Raw genomic sequence first — 13,373 nt, 5'->3', positions numbered from 1 at the left:
AGGGGGGACCCGGAGCCGCGGAGACCCCCGGGGGAGGCGGTAGACCTCCCCCCCTCTCCCGGAGTAGGAGGGCTCTGGGCGGACCCGTCCCTCCCACCCCCTCCTGAGGAGGAGCGGGGGGGAAATGGAGGCTCGGGGCGGCTGAGGCGAGCTCCGGGGCGGGGGGGCCGGGGCGGGGAAGGGGGGGTGCGGGGTGGGGAGACGAGGCGGGCCCGGCCGGGCCAGGGGGGGCCGAAGCGAGCTCCGGGGATGAGCTCGGGGGCGGCTGGGTGCGAGCTCCTGCCTCTGCGGCGAAGGCGACGGTGGCGGCAGCAGAGGCGGCGGCGAGGCCCCCATGGGTCGGCGGCGGGCCTCAGCCGCGGCCTCCACTCCTCCGCTCGCCGGCGGGATGGCGCCGGGGCCTCGGGGAAGAAGCCGCGTTAGCGGAGGCCTGCGGCCGCTCTGCTGAAGCGAGCCCGCCAAACTCCCCTCCCCCTCCTCCGTCCTCGACCCCCCGCACCTCGCCCCTTCCCCACCCCCTCCTCCGTCTCGGTCCCCCGCGCCGCTCCGGACCACTATGACCATGAGATCCGCAGTGTTCAAGGCGGCCGCGGCCCCTGCCGGCGGCAACCCCGAGCAGCGACTGGACTACGAGCGGGCTGCGGCGCTGGGCGGGCCCGAGGACGAGTCCGGGGCGGCCGAAGCCCACTTCCTCCCCCGGCATCGTAAGCTCAAGGAGCCGGGGCCCCCGCTGGCCTCCTCCCAGGGCGGGAGCCCCGCGCCCTCTCCAGCCGGCTGCGGCGGCAAGGGCCGGGGCTTGTTACTCCCGGCCGGGGCGGCCCCCGGGCAGCAGGAAGAGAGCTGGGGCGGTTCGGTGCCCTTGCCCTGTCCGCCCCCAGCCACCAAACAAGCCGGCATCGGCGGGGAGCCAGTCGCAGCCGGCGCCGGCTGCAGCCCCCGGCCCAAGTATCAGGCGGTGCTGCCCATTCAGACGGGCTCTCTCGTGGCGGCGGCCAAAGAGCCTACGCCCTGGGCTGGGGACAAGGGTGGGGCGGCTCCCCCAGCTGCCACCGCCTCGGACCCGGCGGGACCCCCACCACTACCTCTGCCCGGGCCGCCACCCCTCGCGCCCACCGCCACGGCCGGGACCCTGGCGGCCAGCGAGGGCAGATGGAAGAGTATGAGGAAGAGCCCTCTCGGGGGTGGCGGCGGCTCGGGAGCCTCCAGTCAGGCCGCCTGCCTCAAACAGATCCTTCTGCTGCAATTGGACCTCATCGAACAGCAGCAGCAGCAGCTGCAGGCCAAGGAAAAGGAGATCGAGGAGCTCAAGTCCGAGAGAGACACGGTACGGGAGGGGTTAATCTGCATTAGGGACGGGGAGGGAGCTGTGCGCATGCTCGGGGGAAGGGGGCTGTAGGAGGCTGAGGTCCCGGCTTGCTTAGGGTTAGAGGAAGTTGGCCGCCAGGGAAGGAGTGCCTTAGATATTGGGTCGTTGGGTGCCAACACGTTGGGTCGGAGGGAAGGGTTAAAGGGCAGTCTCCAGTGTGTGTGTGTGTGTTTGTGTGTTGTGTGTGTGGTGAATGGGAGGCTGTGGTATCCAAAGGGTTAATTTAAAATGACAGCCCCAGACTTGTGGGGGGGGGGAGGGAAACGTTTGGAGTGGGAAAAGACCTGACTTAGGAGGGGTTAAAAATGATAGGGCGGACTGCAGATGTGCTGGCTGTATGGAAGGTGCTAAGTTAAAGCGCTGTTGCGTTAGAAATGCGTTGTGGAGGTGAGGGACATGACAGCTGTTGCTCTAACCACTGCTGCAGCATCTTGAGACAGAAGGGTTGTCCTAGGTCTCTTAGCCGGTAGAAGGTGAAGACGGTTTTCATGGACTCCTGTTTTAGCTTTCCTACATGACAGTCCCTGCCTTTGATTTCAGATAGTTTTTTAGTAGGAATCTGAGTTATAAGACACTGCCCACCCACCAGGTCCCTTCAGTAAGCCTGCCGATTTTGAGACATGAACTTATCCGATGTATTTGGTGAATCCTTCCACCTCCCAAACCCGTTTTAGACTCTTGAGATGCAGAGAGGTCGTTTATCTCTTTGTACTTCTGAGGAACATGACTACAGAGGCTTGTTTCCACTGCAGCAGCAGCCTTAGACACCTCCGAGTTAAGCATACCCCCTCACACATCAAGTGGGGTATTACCGTGTGAACATACCTCTCAGCTGCCTAAAAATAAGCATGGCTTCTACAGTCGTGCTCAGGCTGCAGCTCTCTTTCTCACTGTCTTTCCCCGCTTCTCTCCCTCTGGTGCTGTGTGTGCCAAAGACTGAGCATGGGAGCCGAAGAGCTATTCATTTTGTTTGTTTTCTAAGGGAATTGCCATCAGGCAACTGTTTGATTGGAGACTGCGTTCTGCAAGGTGGAATGGGAACTGGGGCAGGTCTTGTTGAAATACCTCAGTGTTGATTTGTGGAAGTTACTCAACATGGAGGTGGCAGTGCTCGGTACTGTACTGCAGTCTAGGGGTGTGCTGGTACTGTAATTACAACACATCATATCCTTCCTTCCATGGGAAGGGGGTGGGAAGAGAAAGACCAGGAAAGGAGAAGAAATGAAGACTGTCACCCAAAAACATGGTTAAGTAATGCTAAGGCTGTGAATCAAAACAGAAGATGAGATGAGAGAATGGCTGACAAGGGGGACCCTGCTGGTTTTGGAGGTTTCTGCTGAGTTCCTGAGGTACTGCCCCCTTCATAGGCTTTTCAAGGTAGGAAACAGTGGGGTGAGTTAAGGATAAGCATCAGTCTAAACTTGGCGTTCACTGCTTCTGTAATGCACTGCAGTCTTAGCATTGCTTAAGCCTGTTCCTCTTATTCCAGTTAGTGTTTGGCCTTTACTGAAATCTGTGTAATACACGTGATGAAGGCAACGTTAATATCACTGTGTAACCCAGGCAAAATTCCTGTAGTGTGATAGAAGCAGCACAGTTGATATTTTTTTGTCAAGACTGAGTTAATACGAAGTTTTTGATGGCAACAGACATCCATTTCTGTTTGACTTTCGTGGTTCTCTTTAATTGGAATTAATGAAATTTTAGTAAATATTTAGATAGGTTATTTTCCTGTTATCTTAAATGTAAAGTAGAATATATATATATATACATATATATACACACACATATATTTCCTATGTGTTGGGATTATTTACTGATGTGTATTGTAATTCTTTCCAGTGTAGTATGTTTCAGAGGTGATCCCTCAAATATGCACACATCACATTTTGATGTAATACTGCTGCTATCCCTAGTGAGACTCTGTGAGACTCCTTTTTACTGTGCTGTTTGAACATTCCATTGTGTCTAGAGTTTTGGAGTGAACATAGAGCAGATAGAATTTGGACAGCCTTAGGACACCTTAAAAGAACACTGGGCTGAGAATGTAGCTCAGTGGTGTTCAGAGTGCTTGCCAAGAACACTCATGAGGCCCTGGTTCTATCCCTAGCACCGCATACAACAGTGAGGAACATACATAAGGTTAAATTTAGGGACTCCCAAATGACCTGGGCCACGTGGCTAGCTATAGCAGAGGCCTGGTCATTAAAAGGCACACTGGCCCTGCCCAGCGGGGAGGATCTTCTTTCAGAGGAATGAATTTCTAATTGCCCCATCCCTGTTACCATCCAGACTAACTCCTGGAATTAAGTGTCTTTTGCCTGTATTGGGTTTAAGGAAAGCTGTTCAGATTTGTGCCTGCCAATTCAAAGTTGAATTGGTAGGGTCCACAGCAACAAGCAGAAGACTGCTGATTCCCAACTGGGGCTAAGTAGCCCAGTTTTAACTCTTGTGTTTAAGTCTGCATCTTGTCACTTTCTTTTAGCTCCTTGCTCGGATTGAACGTATGGAAAGGCGGATGCAGCTGGTAAAGAGGGATAACGAGAAAGAAAGGCACAAGCTGTTTCAGGGCTATGAAACTGAAGAGAGAGAGGAAACAGAGTTGTCTGAGAAAATTAAACTGGAGCGCCAGCCGGAGCTTTGTGAGACATCCCAGGCTCTGCCTTCCAAGCCTTTCTCATGTGGTCGGAGTGGAAAGGGACACAAAAGGTGTGCTGCTTGCTAACTTTATTATCCCAACAAGATGAGGAGCTGTTCCTGATGACTGAGAATGTGGGGTTGGGATTTATGATTGGCCTTCTAGCAATCATAGCCTGAATTGAGAGGTCTCTTGTACTAGGGACATGGTGGATCAGCCCTGTATAATCACAGAACTTAGGATACTGAGGCAAGAGGCTTGTTCTGAGTTCAAGGTCTGCCTGGGCAACAGAGAAACTGTTTTGTTTTGCTTTTTAAGTTTCTGTGTTGAGAAATTGTCTTGAAACACTTTTTGTCACACTGCTAAGTACAGAATACAGAGTATATCTTAAAGAATTTTGTAGGCAGTAGAACAGTTAGATATTCTTGAGTATAGATGCTTGCTCATTTACCAAAGGTCTGTTCTATATATTTTCAAACATGACAGTTGCTGCCCATGTCTTGCAAATGAGCAGTAGATGTTTAGGCACCTAGATACTTCTTTTGCCCTCAAATATATTCTAATCACATTTTATTCAAAAGTCAATTAATTTTATAACATTCTCTTTCCTACCTAATAGGAAAACCCCATTTGGAAATACAGAAAGAAAGACTCCTGTTAAAAAGCTGGCTCCTGAATTTTCAAAAGTCAAAACAAAAACTCCTAAGCACTCTCCCATTAAAGAGGAACCCTGTGGTTCCATATCAGAAACTGTTTGTAAACGTGAATTGAGGAGCCAAGAAACCCCAGAAAAGCCCCGGTCTTCAGTGGATACCCCATCAAGACTCTCTACTCCCCAAAAGGGATCCAGCGCCCACCCTAAGGAGAAAGCCTTCTCAAGTGAGATGGAAGATTTGCCGTACCTTTCCACCACAGAAATGTATTTGTGTCGTTGGCACCAGCCTCCCCCATCACCGTTACCATTACGGGAACCCTCTCCAAAGAAGGAGGAGACTGTAGCAAGTAAGGCATAGAGAACACTTGCTCTTATACCCTAGTGGTGGCGGTCAAGCTAACAAGTGTGAAATGCCTTTGGCATTTTTTAAAAAGTGCAATCAATAAAGCAGAGTTCTGTCAAGAATGAGTAAGTTAACAGCCAGAGACAGACACTGTGCAGGCATTGCAAATAGATGGAATTACAGCAAAATGTGCTCAATGTATGTGTCTGCTTACAACACTGGGAGATGTGTTTGCCAGTAAGTTGCTCATCACAAGAGCACCAGACTTGGGGGGTGTAATCTCCGGCAACTTGCATGCCCTCTGAAATAAGGGTTTTCTGTGCTGTGAAATGCATAGAACTTACACTTTGCCGTGCACGACTGTTCCTGCAATTGATATTGTGTGAAACCTGGGAGGGTGGTCTTTGGGTGTTCTCAGGGGCCAATGGTAAATTTTGGTTGGGGAGCCAGGTTGGGGTGGGGAATTTCACCTGGGCCTCCGCTCTCTTAACTTCATAAACATTTATCTGTATCTCTATGTCCCGGTCTGGGGGCAGGAGGAATCTGCCAAAGACCAACAGTCTTACTTTACCTTACACTTCACAAGGTTCTAAGATGTGAAGAGTTTACTTGGATTGCAGTAGCCCATTGGTTGTTCATATATTTAAATAAAATGGTCTACAAACTATTTTTCAAACAATAAGGACTATCTTGGGATATCTGAGCTGCTTGGGGAGGGTGTGGGGTGCGGGAACTTGGTCTTTATTCCTGTTGGTTTCTTAATGGCTTCCACAGAGATGATCCCCATCTTCTATACGAACTAGTAACTGTAATTAATGTGCCTTCAATTGTGTTTTAGTCTATGACAGTCATTGCGGGTGCTCTTGGGTAATGGTGGGGAAAGCTTCCTTAGGTTGAGGCCTAAGTTTCTACCCCTGTGCCTTCCTCTAGCAGGGATGGGGATGGGAATCCGTTCCAATAAGAGGTGACCATTCTCCAGGCTTTGTTTGGCTGCTGTGACAAATCTAAGTGGGAAGACAGACAAACGGTCTAACCTTTATTAGGCCTCACACCTGAGCACGTGAGACAGACCAGGGTCCTGATCTAGATTCAGGTACTTTTTTGTTGTTTCAGTCAGTTGAGCAGGTTCATCTTAATAGTTAATTTCTGCTGCTATAGCAATGCTGTGGGGCAAGTTAGGAGAAACCATGAAGCAACTTCCCATCCGGATTTAGGAAATGGCTTGGTCTGGAGTTATTCTGTGTGACTGGCTGGTTTTGAAAACACTGTCTACTCTAGTAGAGCAAGTTCCGAACACATCTGAGATTGTGGGCATAACAGTATGAGGGAGTGTGACTGGGAGATCCCAGTCTCTTGAGGAGCCGGAGTTCTGCATAAGTGTGTGAATCCTTACTTGATGATACTCCTATCTCAAGAGGAAGTCTCAATGACTTATTCTAAGGAAGCCAAAGTCTTTGTGCATGTTGTTCAGTCTGGACCAGCAAGGTAGTTTGTTTGGAGGGAGGAGGAAACTGTTTAAGAAGACTACATATGTAAGTTCTGAGAACACTGATCTATTTATTTGAAAAATAGGGTCAACTTTTACTCACCTGCCATGTTCTGAGTTTAAGGTTTGATATCCTTGGCCATCAACTGTTGCAGGGAAACCACCCTAAATAATGAAGAAAAGAAGTCGTCTCAGTGTAAAAAAAAAAAGTGGTGGGCTTATTTTCTTTTCTTTTGTCTGTTGTTCCCTCTTCCCCTTCCCCAGAGAGAAATTCTCAAAAGAACAACTCAAAAAACAAAATGGCTTCCTAGTGAGAACATCAGTGATGATCCTTTCCTCCATTTTGGGTATGGGCTTTTTTCTTTTTACACTGAGATGATTCTTCTTTCCTGCATTATTTAGGGTGTCTGATGCCATCAAGTGTTGCAGGAGAAACTTCAGTCTTGGCTGGTGAGTAGATTAGGAAATGCTGGCTGGGCCTGGGGTGGGGAATTGGTGGGATGGTGGCTGGTTGGGAGCTACGTTCTCGTCTGTTGGATGTGGAACAGTAAGATTCCTTGGCGTTTGCTGACACTTCTGTAGACATCAAAATGACAACACATTCCAGTTGTTTTTCAGGAACTTCAATAGCATCCATTATATGAATTGTCAGGTATTGATTGGCTTAGGGTTTTTTGTGACCCTGAGTTTGGCAGACTGCAATGGCACTTTTAGGTTCTTTTATATCATAGCGAGGACACTGACTATGGCTTTGGGTGAGGCCATAGAATGGATTCCTATCATTTGGTAACTGTCTTATCTGGGGAGAAACCTCTTGTCCTAGTGAATAGTTGGACAGTTGTGTGACTTTGGATTTAAGGGTGGTTCCACCCCCTCCCCTTTTTCTTTTTCTTCTTCTTTATTTTTTTTCAGTTCCTTCTTGGAGGGACCACTCAGTAGAGCCTCTAAGGGACCCAAATCCTTCAGACATTTTGGAGGTAAGTACTAAGAGCTGTTAAGGGACTAGGAAATAGAATCCAGGGGTATACAACAGGCCATTGTAGTTGCATCTACAGTCCCAGCTACTCAAGGGATTGAGGCAAGAGAGTTATTTGAATTTAGGAGGTTGAGGCTTGTCTAGGCAACGTAGATCTTGTCTCAGAAGGGGGTGGGGGGCTCTTTTCTTATAACTGTGGATGGATTAAAAAGAACTCTTCTAAAGCCAGAAAGGAGCTTGAGGTTATTCAGTCTGTATTTTTCATCTTATGGATGAGAAAAGCCAGATCTAGAGTAGTTAAGTCATTTTTCAAAGTCAGTATTGAGGTGATGTTCCAAACTAAGGTAGATTCCATGCTAAGCACAGAAATTAGGCTGTGCCCCTCAGCACCATAATCTTATATTTGAAACTTACTTGAGTATTGAAAAAAAAAATGGCTATTTGAATTCAGATTCTTACAAAGTATCTAGAGAACAGGAAGAGTTTATGTGCCCTCACAGGTGTTTGACATTTACCCTGAAAGGTTGGGGGAATTAATTTTGAAATTTGGGTTTTTGGAAAGGATGGGGGTAAGGACAGGGAGTGTCTTTTATTGATTCTTTCGCTAAGAGGTTTACAGATCTATAGAACTCGTAGGTGTTTTTAGAACCTGAAGCTGGAAGATTTTATACTGAAAACTGTGAGTTACTCCAACATGGTCATAAGTAGCTGTCCCTCTGCTCCTCTTCAGAACCTGGATGACAGTGTGTTTTCAAAGAGGCATGCAAAACTGGAGCTGGATGAGAAGAGGAGGAAAAGGTAAGGCCAAGACCTCCACCCCCAAACATCTGAGCCCTAGGACTCTTACTCCCTCTTCCACACTGGGGAGAGCCCTGGGCCGCTTGACATTCCTGTGACACTAGTGTCGTAGTTAGCTGAGTGTCTCAGCTGGGGGTGGTTGTCCTTACAGGCACACGTGTTGGCCTTTTCACGGATGCCCTCCCTCAGTACTACTTTCTGTGGAACACCAACACATATTCTAGACTGCTAGACCCAAAGAGTTCTCCTCAACCAGGTAGTCAGTTCCCTTCCCCCGTCTAGAGGGCTTAAACAAGGGTCTGGCAGCCTCTGCAGAGTGCGAACCGCTTCTCTGGGGCAGCTTGCAGGTGAGTAGTGACGCTGGCTTTGTCTGTTTTTGTTTGTCTGGTCTTTCCCAGATGGGATATTCAGAGGATCAGGGAACAAAGAATTTTACAGCGACTGCAGCTCAGAATGTACAAGAAGAAAGGAATCCAGGAGTCTGAGCCCGAGGTTACCTCATTTTTCCCTGAGCCAGATGACGGTAAGTTGTGTCGATCTAAAACTGTCGCCTTTGGGGCTGGAGCCATGCAGCTCAGTGGTTAAGAGCACTTCTGTTCTTGGAGGGACCTCTTGGTTTCCAGCACCCGTATTGGGCAGCTCAGAACTGCTTGTAACTCCAGTCACAAGGGACCCGATGCCCTTTTCTGACCTCAGAGGGCACATAAAATAAATAATTTACTTTTCGAGGGGACAAAGAAAGGGCTCAGCTCACCACAGCACAGCTTATTTTATGAGTGAGCTGTGTTTTGGAGGTAGTATAGTTGTTAGACATGTCTCACCTCTTGCTAACAAGGTCCATTTGATTTTCTTCCATAGTTGAAAGTTTGATGATTACCCCCTTCTTACCTGTTGTAGCATTTGGACGACCATTACCAAAATTAACTCCACAGTAAGTAAAAAGGATTTTTCCTCTTTTTTTTCAGGTAGTTTGTACCTCCTTTTCAGACTCCATGGAAGTCTAGATAATAATGGGGGTCTACATGGCTTAGGGATAGCCATGGTTCTCTATTGACAAGCCAGGAAGTAGGAATGCCTTTTAAATGAGACCTGGATGGCTTTGCTGCTTTCCTGGTGGCTGTATCAGCTAGCTGTTACTCGGTGTTGGAGCAGCCTTCCCACTTGGCTGTCCTCATCTTTTCTTTCACCAGGAACTTTGAGCTACCCTGGTTGGATGAGCGAAGCCGTTGCAGGTTGGAGATCCAGAAGAAGCAGACGCCTCACCGGACGTGTAGAAAGTAGCTGTGCTGTCAAGAGCCTGTCTTCAGATAGTTGTAGCATGCCTTTCCAAGAGAATGGCAGAGACCTGTATATGTGACCTATGTCTTCATGTATGTTATCTTTCACTGGTAATGCCTTTCCATACTCCCTTCATTTTAGTTTTGTTTTCTTTACTCTGATTTCACAAAAAAACAAAAAACAAAAAAAAAACAAAAGAAACTTTGCATCGGGCTGATTGTGAACTATGGAGTTATTTGGCACTTCTTTTCCCTTTCTGGGGAAATGAGCTCTTGAGCTCATCCTGTAGGATGGTAGATTTGGGAATTTTAGGAGTCACTTTTTACTTGCCTACGTTAAAGGGGTAAAGTGTTCTTCATTAGCCGAGTCAAAGATGGAGCAACCCCTGGCTGTAGGAGCGGTGCCTGCCCTGACTCTGCGCTTACCTGGAGCGCCTTCTAAATAGTGTGGGTGTAGTGGATTTTACACTAAAATAAAGCAAAAAGACCTTACCATGTGCTTTGGGGCCCAAGGAGGAATAACATGAAGCGATGAAGCCAGGCAGTCATCCTCATAGAGGAAGAAACTGGACAATTCGTCAGAAAGTTGGTTCTCTTAAAACTATTCTGTGATAACAGCCGTGGGAAGAGACGGGTGGCTGGTCACTTTCTTAGCTGATAGGTAACTGAACTTCCTTCCCAACCCCCCCAAAAGAAAATGTTCAGAAAAAGAGATTGGGGGTGTGAGTTTCCAGCCAGTTGCAGTGCTGAACCGATGCAGCTGTCATTTGGGGATGGCATGCCAGCATCTGTAGAGATGTCCTTGTGCGGTCTCACTTTTCAAGTATTCCTTAGTGGGGCTTCATCCTATTAGCCAAGCTTCGATGGTGAGGTAGAAACTTGGGGCGGGGGGAGGGTATGGAAGGATGCGTTTCCTCCGGCTGGCACATATCTACATCTTGAAACAGTTGTACCTAATGAACTTTGTTTGCTTAGTGAAATAGGTTTACACATGTACCATCTTGGTTCCCATCTCTTGCCCTTGTTTTGTTAAACCCCCCCCCAAAAAAAAATAGAAAAGAAAAAAAAATCAGAACAGCACTTCCAGGCCATTTAGGTCTCAGTGAAAGATCCCTGTTAACTATCTGGAAGGAAAATAGAGCTGAGGCCTTCGGTCTTCTATATAGGAATTGCCTTTCGTTAGTCTTCAGGACTATTGTATAAAAACAAGTAGGGGTCTAATCTCCTAGGAGGTAGGGGCTTTATCCTTGAAGAGAATATGTCCCCAGATTATTAGCACTTTTAGAGGAGAAGCCAAGGTATATAGGGTGTGTGGCTGGCCCATCCGCTGAGCATGAGAGAATGGGGTTACCATTGTGGGGAGAGAAGGAAAGTTCCTCAGGGCCTCCCACTGCTAAAGCTTTTTTGAGATGTTATCTGTGCTCCCTGGGTTTGACTTTGAAAGGAATTATTCCAGCAGTACATGTAGTATTCTTGGATGATCTTGCTGCTTTTAATTCTCTTTTGTGTGTGTTTGTGTGTGGCTCTGGGTTTCCACTTGTAACTCCATCTTCTTAGGAGCATGGTCTCTCTGTAACGGAAGCTGCTGTAAAGTCACTGCAGCAAGGATGTAGAGACGAGGACTTACTCCATTAGGGGCTTTCATCTCACACCTTAAGGATGATGATAGATCTAGAAAAATTGGGCCAGATTTTTGTTTTTTATTTTTTAACGTGGCAAGCTGGTTAGTGCCCCTCCTCTGACCTGTGTTATGTTTCTTTACAACGTGCTCCTCCCAAAAATAACCTCAATCAGTTGTCTCTTTACTTCGTTTCTTGATCCCTCTCAGTTTCTTCTTGATAACCATGATTTGTCAGATTCCTAATTTGGGTATGGGTTAGCAGACTTAGCCTCTAGGTCTCTGCCCTACACAGAGGAGTCCTCAGATCCTGTTTTTGCTAGACTGAGAGGAATCCATGAGGTGCTATCTGGCAGGACTTAGTGGATTCTATTGCTTTGGTTCTCGTTTCCCTGAGGACCTAATGTTTTCTTATGTCCTCTCCCGGATTTCCTTTGCTTTGGGTCTGTTGAGGTTTGTTGAGAAGGAGGTTGAAGCAAAGCTCCAAGAGTGAAATTACAGTGTGTTCAGAATGTGGGGAAATGAACCTTATTTTTCCCTACGTGGGATACAGCACTGTGAAATTCAGTCTTCAACAAAAAGAGAGGCCCTGCAGTTCTCCTAAAACAGTTCCTTATTTCTTTAACAAAGTTTAAGCTAGCGTTAATAAATTAAAAGAGAAATTGCTTGTCTCTCCACCTCAGCTTTGTTTTTTTCCCATTTCATATCGTTGTCTGTGCTGTAATTCATACTTTTGATACCATTTCTGATGTGTAAAGTCGGCTGTCTTGTAAATATCTTATAAAGAGTTCAATTGTAAATAAACTATTGTGGCCGTTAACTTTTGAACTTTTGCCTCAATTTATTAGATTTGTTGGAAAACATTAAATAATTCTTAAATATATGAAAGATTAAGAATCTTATTAACCCAAGTAAAATAGAATAACATATTACTTCCCTCTTTTTTTATAAGAACCTCATTCCATTGTGTCAGTACAGTAGGTTTCATTCCTTTATCCTGAGCCCATCTTTACACATAACTGGCAAATTACAAGGCTCATGGTGAGACTCAGCCTCTGATAATGATTCCTCCTGGGCAAAAAGTCCAGATCTGCTTGAACCCAATGTCTTCCTACATACATCTGTATGTTTGAAAACTCTCATTGTAACTTGAATCCATTGGCTCCCTATTTGTGATTAGAGATGAAAAGACCAGTCTCTTACTTCCCTCACAGTTCCTCTAATAAGGTGTCTGTGGAATCCCAGACCATCTGTTCACGCTAACCATTGACAGTTTCTTACAACTTTCTCAGAAGGACCGTGATCCCAAGCACTCACACAGCTAGGACAGTCCCAGGTTTGATGTCAGCCTAGCTTACATAAGACACTGTCTCAAAAACAGAAAGTTGGACTCACTAGGGTCTAGCTGTGCACACCTGTAATCCTAGCACCTGGGGAAGCCAAAGCTGGTGGATCCTGAGTGTGAAAACACTAGCCTGAGGTCAGACTCTCTAAAAAATATCCCAAACTGGACTCAGACCAAACAACTGAAGGACAAAGTGGCAAACTACCCTTTTCCTTATTTAGACACTAAACTTGGCAGTCTTACCGCACCTTTTTAGCTTGTGATGGATGAGATTCTCGGGCTTTTCACACTTACTAAATTATGCATCCTCCATTTTGAATTCAGACAGTTTTGGAGCTGAACTCCATGATACAGTTGGCTACCTGTCTCCAGTTGAATCAGTCCCTGCAGACATTCATGGTTCCTTCTAGTCTCCTACTGTCTATAAATCTGGTAAGCAGTGAGATCTTAACCAAAACAGCTCAGAATCCTGTTACCTCAGCGATTTGACGCATGTTACCAATATGCACTAATAACTTAGCTCACAGGCTACAAGTGGCAAAGGTAGCTAGCTGTGCTGAGGTGCTTTGTTTTTCATTGTTAGCAAACGCATTGCCCAAAGCATTTTCTGTCAGGTAACAACACATCAGGTTTCTCTAGACTTACGGGGAGGGGGTGGAGAGGGGCATTCTTCCAAAACTGACCTCTAACTATGTAGTCAAGGATGATCCAGCCCTAAGTTTTCAAAGCAGAGTAAGACTAGTGTCCTGCCAACCCTACAGTGCTCAAAAGGTGGTAACAAGGTTGGGAAGCCACATGGAGAAGGGAGAACTTCAGTATACACGGAAAACAACGCAACACCAAGTTCTGTCTCCACTGCAGACAGTTGCTC

At 46.9% G+C, this 13,373-nt stretch overlaps 1 protein-coding gene across 3 annotated transcripts; it reads left to right on the top strand.

Annotated features, from left to right (window-relative positions):
• The first annotated feature begins 223 nt into the window (after positions 1-223).
• On the top strand, positions 224-11,977 carry Msl1 (MSL complex subunit 1). 3 transcript variants are annotated; one of them, XM_021653421.2, is made up of 9 exons: positions 224-1,324; positions 3,852-4,075; positions 4,624-5,006; positions 6,891-6,938; positions 7,401-7,465; positions 8,195-8,262; positions 8,661-8,785; positions 9,121-9,193; positions 9,453-11,977. In XM_021653421.2, the coding sequence occupies exons 1-9, from the start codon at positions 557-559 to the stop codon at positions 9,541-9,543; spliced, it is 1,845 nt and encodes a 614-aa protein (XP_021509096.1). In that variant the 5' UTR covers positions 224-556; the 3' UTR covers positions 9,544-11,977. The 3 variants fall into 3 exon arrangements, with proteins under 3 accessions (XP_021509096.1, XP_021509097.1, XP_060242765.1); XM_021653422.2 differs by lacking the exon at positions 6,891-6,938; XM_060386782.1 differs by lacking the exons at positions 224-1,324; positions 6,891-6,938; positions 7,401-7,465; ... (2 more) ...; positions 9,121-9,193; positions 9,453-11,977 and adding an exon at positions 3,491-3,508 and having other exon boundaries at positions 4,624-5,684.
• Positions 11,978-13,373: the final 1,396 nt, after the last annotated feature.

This window comes from Meriones unguiculatus, chromosome 7, assembly GCF_030254825.1.
Source record: "Meriones unguiculatus strain TT.TT164.6M chromosome 7, Bangor_MerUng_6.1, whole genome shotgun sequence".
In the NCBI taxonomy this organism is placed as follows: domain Eukaryota; kingdom Metazoa; phylum Chordata; class Mammalia; order Rodentia; family Muridae; genus Meriones; species Meriones unguiculatus.
Note: the sequence above shows the minus strand (reverse complement) of the source record. Positions and strands in the feature narration are given on the sequence as shown.

Bases quoted from the DNA above. Each gene is read 5' to 3' on its own strand.
- Msl1 (XM_021653421.2), top strand. From the start codon at position 557: ATGACCATGAGATCCGCAGTGTTCAAGGCGGCCGCGGCCCCTGCCGGC. The intron at 4,076-4,623 runs GTGTGCTGCTTG...CCTACCTAATAG, and splicing joins AGTGGAAAGGGACACAAAAG to GAAAACCCCATTTGGAAATA. The intron at 6,939-7,400 runs GTGAGTAGATTA...ATTTTTTTTCAG, and splicing joins AGAAACTTCAGTCTTGGCTG to TTCCTTCTTGGAGGGACCAC.